The sequence below is a fragment of the Sinohyriopsis cumingii genome, chromosome 7, assembly GCF_028554795.1.
Source record: "Sinohyriopsis cumingii isolate HCF-2022 chromosome 7, ASM2855479v2, whole genome shotgun sequence".
NCBI classification, from domain to species: Eukaryota; Metazoa; Mollusca; class Bivalvia; order Unionida; family Unionidae; genus Sinohyriopsis; species Sinohyriopsis cumingii.
The window spans coordinates 66190101-66200120 of record NC_142967.1 but is presented as its reverse complement, the minus strand read 5'-3'; the positions used below and the strand labels follow the sequence as shown (position 1 = coordinate 66200120).

Genomic DNA, 10020 nt, shown 5'->3' with positions numbered 1-10020 from the left:
ACAGCATGGGTGGGGATGGTGGTGAAGTGGAACTTTATTTCAAATATGCAGACTATCTGAAGTCAAGCGTCTATGGAAAAAGCGGAATATTTGTGACAAAGTGTCTTTTTCTCCAAAGCAAGGAAATCACTAGGTATTAACAGGTATTTTCACTCAAACTATAATGACTGTGACCTATGCTTAACTAAAGAGTCTAAACGGTAATGGCACTACCAATTTTAATTTCAATTGTATCTTCTTTTCTTTTTTTCTTTCTTTTTTTTCTAATTCTTCTTATTGTTGTTAGAGGAAATACGGTACTAGATCACTGATGATCATCGAAAGAAAAAAGGTCCTGGTACGTCACTCGAACAACCGGTGATATCTTGTTTCCTTTTTAAAAAGAAAGCACTATTTACCAGTGCGGTACTAGTCTAGTCATATGTTTGATGTACAAGGACTCGTAGTCTCTGTTGTAGTTAAATGTTTAATGTCGTGTGAGGATTCATAGTCTCCGCTGTACACGTTTTTATCTCTTTGAAGGATCGTTTTGCTTGACCCACACAAGCCTCGTTTTACCTACAAGACAAGCATATCAAAGTCCGGACATAATACAGGGACTTCACTATTTCACATTGATGTATATGCTGATAGATATCTTCGTGTCCCAGAGGGTGCAATCTAGATATATAAAGTATACTGAATGGTCAAAATGAGTAGCGGAGGGACCAACGGCTCAAAAACAAACAGTGTGGACAAAGCACAATCATCGCCTAAACTTCACAGAGGCATTATTTCAGCTGGACAAAAGTTTTCCAACAAGATTCACACAATTTTACACCATGCCCCCAAGGAGAAATCACTTGAGAACAAAGGTGAGTTCATACATCATTAATCATAATCACCTGTTCGACCAGCCTGTGCCATCCGACAGTAACCTTTGCATGTTCTACTTGCAACAACTTCTCTCTCTCTCTCTCTCTCTCTCTCTCTCTCTCATTAAAGCTAATTTTACAAGTTTTCATTTTGATAACTGGTTTTGAACTTACAGCATAGACGCCAAGGACCATGTCCAAAATGAACCCATGCTTCCGAATTTCTGCCACAGCTTGATACTTAAATTTAGATACAGTTATTATATTAGTATGTTGTCCTCCATTTCACAGGCCCCCCCCCCCCACCTTTCCGATTCGAATATCACTTTTCTGAAACACAATATGAAAGTCGCTCATCACCTCGCCCTGCCCCCCCCCCTTTTTTTTTTTTCGGGCTTAGAGACGTAGAATGTGCCAGATACGCACTATTGCATGCTTTAAAGGCGATAAATAGAGACAGGAGCCTCGTTGGCTCAGCATAAGTGACTCACGACCAAAAGAGTTAAGTGTTCGACCCATTCTACTCAGGTTAGCTATCGCAGTGCGTTCTCAGGCAGGGTGCCTTGCTCCAGTGACCTCAGTTCAGCACAAAATAACCTAATTGTGTTGTTATGCCTTAAAACTTCAAACCAAACTAAAATACGGTATGTCTCAAGAAGGTATTATGGAAGCAACAGGTTTACGGTCATATGTCGCAAAGGTTGAAATATGGCTTATACAGATAACATACAGATATTGTTAAACTGGATTACATATACAGCATGTGCGTACATGTATATGTTATAAAAATGTACACAGATTTTCTATTATCGATACAACTACTCGTTAACTCTTAGCCAAATACAGAGTGACTAAGTTATTATTTCCTGTTTTAAGAGTTTGTTTTCGAAGCTAAGAATGTATTCTACCGCGGTTCGGTTTGTATGATGATCCAAATGATCCAGAGACATGCATATATAGTATATATATATATATATATATATATATATATATATATATATATATATATATATATATATATAGTGGCGTCACTAGGGTTGATGTCACCCAATGCGGTAACTTATGGTGTCACCCCCATGGACCTGCTTCCTGCACAAAAATTCAAAACTTTTATAGATTCAAGTGCGTTAGCTCATGATGTCACATCCATGGACCCCCCCCCCCTTCAAAAAAATGCAAAAGTTTTAAAGGCAGTCATTTTGGTGTCAGTACTTCATTCGCATAGTTAGACAATAGACGTCTATTCACTATATATAACATGCAGCAAATATACAGCAATTTAAACGTACTTATCTCACTTTTTGTACCTGCAACAGGGTCTTGTACATCCGAATGTTTAAGTCCCTGGCTATCATATGAAAAGAACTAGGAAAGGCAAAGAAAGAAAGATCTATAAAAGACAGGAAGGAACTTAGGAAGACAAAAGTAAGCATGAAATAGTTGTTCGCACTGCTCCAACTCGTTTTATTTTCGTCCATCTGTGAGAGAACGAGCGTTAACTAGCAAATACGACTACCTTAGTTTAGTCCAATATGCCCGTGTCATTAACTAAGTACTGACACATATCGGGCTCAAGGTCAGGTATTATATACTTTAAAAGAACCAGCATATTATTCATTAAGATATTTTATTGGAATAAAAGCAAGTGTAACAATTGTTTCAACGTTTTATTGAACATTTTAAACTCATTTATTTATGAATGAAACCGGAGCACCGCGCAGTAATACGTGTAATTGCTCTTGAAAAGCACTCGTGATTTTCTTTCCTCATTGGCTTTGTGTTTTGTTTGTTTTTGTTGTTGTTGAAAAATGTAGAGAAAGGCAATTGCAGTGTAAAAGCCATACCAGTTTTGGAGTCTGAAAAGCATAGGTTGGAATGGTTGTGATTGGGACACTAGCGTAGAGTTAAGTCTGTACATATATACTGTACACAGCAAGAAAGATACATACGGCTATAACGAGTGCATCTACTACTACTACTTCGGATTAAAGTCACGTGCACCATTTGGTATGTGCGACTGGTTAATTTGTACACGTTTGTGTACTATTTGATTTTTGCGATTCACCGATATTAGTACAATGCCTCCCAAGCAAGCAACCGGAAGCAGAGGAGCCCAAAGGCCCCGTTAAGGCCCCCGTCACAGTAACATCCTCCATCGTTGTCTTCCGGCGGTGGTTCATTCAAGGCTGTCAACAAGTACACTAGCAGCAGTGGGTTTTTTTAAATTCATGTTTCAAATCAATGCCCAGTTCCCAATTTTTATTGGGCTGTTCCTATACTATTTTGCCAAACATGTGATTGTCACATTCGATTCAGACATTTCTGAGTTGTGAATTTTCCTATCGTATGTTAGTTCTTTTAATTTCGTGTACTGTGCTTACTTGAATTTTCCGAAAAGTTTGTCACATGGTGTAGGCTTAAGTAGCCTTCTTTTGAGATCTAAATATCTGGGTAAATATTTCTCAAGTGGGAATTTAAACCAATAATTTTTTAAAGGGCCAGCAGGTTGTTGGTTTAAAGAGGGCTTTCGTGGGTCGGAATGAAAGCCCTATGTGGTAAACTTGTGTGTGTGCTATATATTTTTTTTTATTATTTTTTTTGGGGGGTGGGGTAGGTGTGTATGCTATATTTTGTGTGGAGGCTATATATATTTCTGTTCGTGTTTCTGTTAGTCTCTACATATATTCCAACAACACATTCACGCACACTTTCTCGCATACATGTGTGGGTTGTGTTGGGGGTGGGGAGGGAGTTGGTATTTCCCTTGTTTTTATTTCGGGATGGCAATTCTTTTCAGACTGGGGGTGGGTGGTTTTTTTTATATTATTTTGTGGCAAAAACCCCAGTCAGCGAAGAATTAAGACTGAAAAATACAAAGCTTGAAATACTAACACATTTAACCTAATCTTAAGTTCAACAGATTGTTCATGCACGATCTCTGAGGCTACGATCCACGTATCGTCATCAAGGAATTCGCGAGTCAAGACCTTGTAAATACTATAAATATTATTACATACACAGTCGAGAAATAAACATAATTCAGCATGGACTTTGCTGTGTAATTGAGTGTAAAACATGGTAAGAAAATTCCTGAGAAAAGGACATATATAATTGTTGATAACTTTTACTTTATGGGCCAAGTCTTTGAGCAATAGGTAAAGAATTTAGACGACAAAAGCTTTGTAAAGACAACGAATGCGTAAACTAAACTCCTGCTATGAGTAATTCGATTGTTTCTGTAGATTCGATGAAACAACGGCACCATCTATATATAAAAAAAGTTATATTCATCACAGTTTAGTGTTACGACTCTAGGTCTTAAATTAAGTAAAAGAAAGACAGTGAAACCAACAATTTAAGTAAAATCAAGGAGCAATTTATTTGTCTTGCAATACAAAGTGAAAATTCAGGAAACACAGTATTGTGAATTAAGTCCCAAATAATAGAAATGTCCTATCACAAATACGAAATATAGATTGTTGCGAATGAATGTCAATCGTCTCAAATGGCTCCATGTAATACAATGATGCAATCCAGAATGTCTTTGAATGAGTTCACAGAAATCCAGAAATAACGTATTAATCCAAAAAACAATGAGCACTTTATTAATTCCAATGAATATATTTTTATGAATATTTAATTTGCACTGTTTCTTGTTTTCTATTCATTATATGCTATGCATAATTGTATTTTGGACTTAACTGTGTCCAAAATTACGTTCTTTTTCTACATGACCTGAATCGTTGATTTTGGAACTGTAAACGACATATTTTTCTAAATCTGAATCGAAAACATTGGAAATCCCCCATGAAATACCGGGTCTACCTGTTGATTGTAACATTTTATGTTGAATTTTAGTAAGAGACCTTCTAATTATAACTGAGATTTTATCTTGTAAACACTTGGAACCTCCCAGAATGAAATTTCTATTAGGTAAAACATTTTTTAAATAGAAAATGCCAATTGTGACGTGAGGTCAAGTGGATGACTACATAATCTTGTTTATCTAGAAATTATTCATTCATGCTGCAAGATATGAGTAGAATCAATTTTGTTATTGTTGTGTCAAGTATCTCATTTGGACCGGACTTTATATATTCGAAATATTTACTTGAAGTTATTTTTCTCCTGAAATACAAAGTGCTCCAAACTTACATCCTTGGAAATAGAGACTTGGGTTTATAGCGAAATTCAAATAAGGATATATTCTTGGATGGTATTATTGTGATTCAAGAAAAGACTATTGTCATATCACTATAGGCCATCACAAGCACATCATAACTTAGAGCGTTGGATTTATTTAGGAATACCACAAAAGTTTATTCAGAACTTTAAATCATTAGGACTTGTGCTAGAAACTCTAGGATTATTTGGGATTTAATTCGAAAGAAATATTGTAAGTTCTTTTTACATTTCTTCACTTTCTATTTTTCGGGAAATAAATTATTTGTTTAATGTTACAAAACTTGTTGGTTTTCGCTCTTTAATGCTACTTTGTTTAGGACCATAGAGTAGTAACAATTTTAAATAAGTCCTCACGAATTATATGACAGACTGATATGAAACAGGAATTAATTCTTTGTTTGTGAAATGCCTATTTATACACATTTTCACTTGACCTACATTGTAATAGAATGTGAAGAGTTCAAATGGAAAAACCAAGTCCAGCTGTAAACAAAACTGGACTTGAACTCTTGCTATGTATACATTCTGTTTACAACTTACAATCACGGAAAAAGGGAGCCATGTAAATATTCTGCTACAACTGTCAATCGTGGACAAAAGCACACGAGATAAATTATAGATAACATCAGCTCTTACAGCTGACGGTGACTGTCGACACGGTCAAGATGTTATGTTGCACTTAAGCCTTCAAACATTATGTGATAGTCGCGACTATTATGTGAAAAAGAAGATGTTGTATGGCTTTCTGAACAGTTTAGCAATATTAGTTAGAAATCTCCACCCTCCCCCCCCCCCCCCCGTTTCATCACCCGTGGTTTAGAACTTAAAGGAGACCAGAAACCAATGGAAATATTGGATAATAATAAAGGTACTATAGCAGTAAACCTTATTCTGAAGTATCATCTGCGACCGAAATGCCAATATTAAAATATTGGCCTATCTTCTAGGAGCTGAATTTCCGTGACCTCGTATGCAAAATTTCCGCGCCTATTCGGTTACTTTCGGGATGTGACGTCATAGTAGCGACTCCAGCAGCCCAAGTGGGAGTTGCCAGAGTAAAAGACAATACCGTTTTGCGTTGCTTACGGGTGTAATAAAACATTAAGAAAAGCCAGTGGACAACACTTTTTTTTTCTTTTCCGAAAGATAAAGGCATACTGAAAGAATGGATACATTATTACAGACGAGTCGATTTCAAAGCAACACCATACAGCCCTATGTGCTCGTTACATTTCTCAAAGAACTGTTACGACAGGGATTCTGAAAAAATGGCAGCTCAAGGATACGCAAATGCTAGGCTTAGACAAAAAGTTGGCTCTGTTCCAGACATAACGTTGAATATTTTAAATCCTGGGAAAAGTGATGAACGTGCGAGTTACGAAAATAGGCAGAAGGCCGAGTAAGTGACCACAAAATGCAACAATCAATTCACAGATCTTTTATCTACACCAGCAGTGCTAAAAATAAATCGGATAGCCCGACACCCTGGGTCCCTCTGGTTTTAGTTCCGGCCCATCCTGTATTCAAAATGAGGTGCCCGTCAGGTTTGTCGAAACAAAAATTGTTTGCCTGAGGAAACTTTGATCGCGCTGGTGAAATTAGTAAATGTATTTTCAAGATGTTGACATGCATGCCTTAACACGGTACAATCTAAATCAAATCAATACTGTCCAAGGTGAAATTTAGATTTGATTTTAATCAAATGGAGGCTTTGCCAAAAATAATATTCTAAACCTGTCGTGTTTCGAGAAAACACAATTTTCAGTAATCTTATAAAAATTACAAATTTAAAAAAAATATCATTGTATACATGTAGTATGTATAAACGGTAATCTGTAATGATTGGAACTGATATAAAATTATTCCTTGGGCAGTTTAAATAACAGCGATTAAAAGAAAAGAGGTCAAAGTTTCACATTAAATGGCTGACAATAGAAACTGGGGTGGGTGGGGACTATTGACCCAACCCCTTGCCCCAATGTGCGAGCGCCCTTGGGACGTACCTTTTCTCCATGTGATACGCCTTATTATTCCCCCAGGACAAGCCCATTTTGCACATTCTGGTCAGCTCTGGCTAAATTGCAAAATAGCTAAAGTTTTGATTTAAGTACGCAAACAATAAAGCCGATGTGACCGTTCCGGTGGCCTAGTGGTTAGAGCGTCCGCCTCGGATGCGGGAGGTCGTGGGTTCGATCCCCGGCCGAGTCATACAAAAGACTTTTAAAATGGTACTAACAGCTGCCTCGCTTGGCGTTCAGCATCAAGAGGTTAGTGTTAGGACTGGTCGGCCTGGTGTCAGGATAATGTGACTGGGTGGGACATCATGCTACATGTCTGCGGCATGATGCCCCAGTGCTAGACATCACTATAAACTGCCACATTGCAGACATCGTAGCGATATGACTGAAAAATTGTTAAAGCTACGTTAAAAATCAAAATCACATCACATCACAATAAAGCCGATGTGACTGATGAACATATTCCATCCCTGCATTGATCTTGTGAAAAGGACTGCCCTTCGGACATACTTCAAAGAAACCCTGTTCGACAGTGTGTGTGTGTGTGTGTGTGTGTGTAAGCTCCAGCAATTGATTGCCAAAATAAACGATGCCTATTTTGTTGTTACTTACGATGCCATGGACTTCAGGTTTAAGTCTTAATGCATGTAACACTGTTTGCTGAACAAAATATTTATTCAGAATTAGTTCTTTAGGGCCACATATACTGCATGGTATATTTTGTTTTATTCCTTTTAATTTAATTATGGTAATTAAACTTTACATATACGGTCGAGGAATGTCAGGTGTTAACTGGCCGAGTTTCTTTGGCGGAAATGGAGATGCGATTTTTGTTTGCAGAGAAAATTTCACAGTGATCATTCATTTAAGCTAATTGGTGACAATTGTATTCTTTTTATTTTGTTATACTATAGTACTGTTGTAGTTGTTTAAAAACATCTGAAATTTACTTGAATAATGTTTAATTTTCACGTTCTATTTACTGAAGAAGAAAAAAAAAAGAAAAAAAATGTTGTGTGATATTAATTATTTCGTCCAGTGCCGGATTTAGACGTGTGTGCGTGTGATTTGAATTTTTAACGTAGTTTTAACAATTTTTCAGTCATATCACTACGATGTCTGCAGTGTGGCAGCTTAGACTGTGGATTGCATACGTTATATCTATTTATAAACGGTTTGGGGTTGGTTTTTTCTTCTTCTGACAAATGAAAATTGACAGACATAATGTAATTATCGGGACTTCGCTGCGAAAAATTTAGAGATATTACGAGATCGAGATGTAGATCAGGAAATACCCCCAAAATCAGGAGGTTTTTCTCCCGGCTTGAGAGTTGACAGGTATGAACTGTCCGGGCTTGTGGAATTTCAGTCAGGGCTTGAGTTTATTTAAGTCACCTGCCCGGGGCCTGTGCCTAAAAAAATTCTTTTAACACTGACCAGTACAGTACATAAACTGTTATATCAGACTGCAGATTCAAGTTTTGAATGTGCAACCCAAATGTGGTCTCCTTCCGTCTGCCTCGCTCGCCAATGTTTATGTTTGTATTCGAGGACTGGCTAGTATTGCGTCACGGTACCACGTGATCTGTCGTCTCATTAAAACTCGGAAAAACTCGGCAATTTACGGAATCGTGGTATCTTCCATGCAATAAAATCACTACCCGCTTACGATATTTAATTTATAAACATGTCAGTCGAATTAAAATCTGTAGAGAATTATATACGTAGAAGGAAAATTTTGATTTCTAGTCTCCTTTAAGGTCATGATTCGAATTTAAAGATGGCGGGTATTCAGTTAGAACGTTTCACATATAACTCAAATGTTTACATGAGCCAGAATCCATTTTGATTGAACCAATGGGGCCGCATAATCATAACGTGCGTTTAGTATTGGCACGGGCAGCGAACCACACAAAATGTTTCGTCGGGACTTAAGTTGTGCGACATATTTCTGATGACAGTTAAGTGGAATTCTTGGCGAAAACAATATGATACCGTATAGGCACGCAAATGTCAACCATGAATAGCTTTGCGAAAAATATACGATACCGTATAGGTACGTTAATAGTGTGTGTGATTTGACTTTTTAACGTAGCTTTAACAATTTTTCAGACATATCGGTACGAGTCCGCGGTGTGGCAGTTTATAGTGATGTATAGCACTGGGGCATCATGCAGCAGACACCAGGCCGACCAGTCCTAACACTACGTTCTTAATGCCGAGCGTCAAGCGAGGCCTTCTGTTTGTACCACTTTTATAAATCATTGGTATGACTCGGCCGGGGATCGAACCCACGACCTCCCGCATCCGAGGCGGACGCTTTAACCACTAGGCCAATGGAGCAGTGGCAATCATGAATAGCTTTGCAAAATTAATATGATATCGTATGGGTACGCTAAAGTCAATCATGAATAGCATGGTGAAATTAATGTGATACCGTATAGGTACGCTAAAGTCAATCATGAATAGCATGGCGAAATTAATGTGATACCGTATAGGTACGCTAAAGTCAATCGTGAATAGCATTGCGAAATTAATATGATACTGTATAGGTACGCTAAAGTCAATCATGAAAAGCGTGGCGAAATTAATATAATACCGTATAGGTACGCAAAAGTCAATCATGAATAGCGTGGCGAAATTAATATGATACCGTATGTGTACGCTAAAGTCGACCATGAATAAAATGCCGAAATTAATATGATACCGTATCGGTACGCTAAAGTCAATGATGAATGGTTTGGTGAAATTAATATGACACCATATAGGCATGCAAAAGTCAACCATGAATAGCATGGCGAAATTAATATGATCCCTTACTGGCACGCTAAAGTCAACCAGGAGTAGCATGCACATGATCAAGGAAAAATGATGGAGAGGTGGATGGGAAAAAGGCATATAAGATATAGCTCAATACCACAAATCTTGATGGGATGGGGAAGAGACAATATATGTAAATAACT

At 37.5% G+C, this 10020-nt stretch overlaps 1 protein-coding gene across 1 annotated transcript in view; it reads left to right on the top strand.

Moving 5' to 3' along the window:
- The first annotated feature begins 367 nt into the window (after positions 1-367).
- The window catches only part of LOC149795434 (serine/threonine-protein phosphatase 2A 55 kDa regulatory subunit B alpha isoform-like), a 70519-nt gene continuing 60866 nt past the window's right edge, over positions 368-10020 (top strand). The window contains exon 1 of the mRNA XM_089965221.1: positions 368-854. Coding sequence (XP_089821347.1) covers positions 683-854 — 172 coding nt within the window. The 5' untranslated portion in view covers positions 368-682. The remainder of the gene's footprint in view (positions 855-10020) is intronic.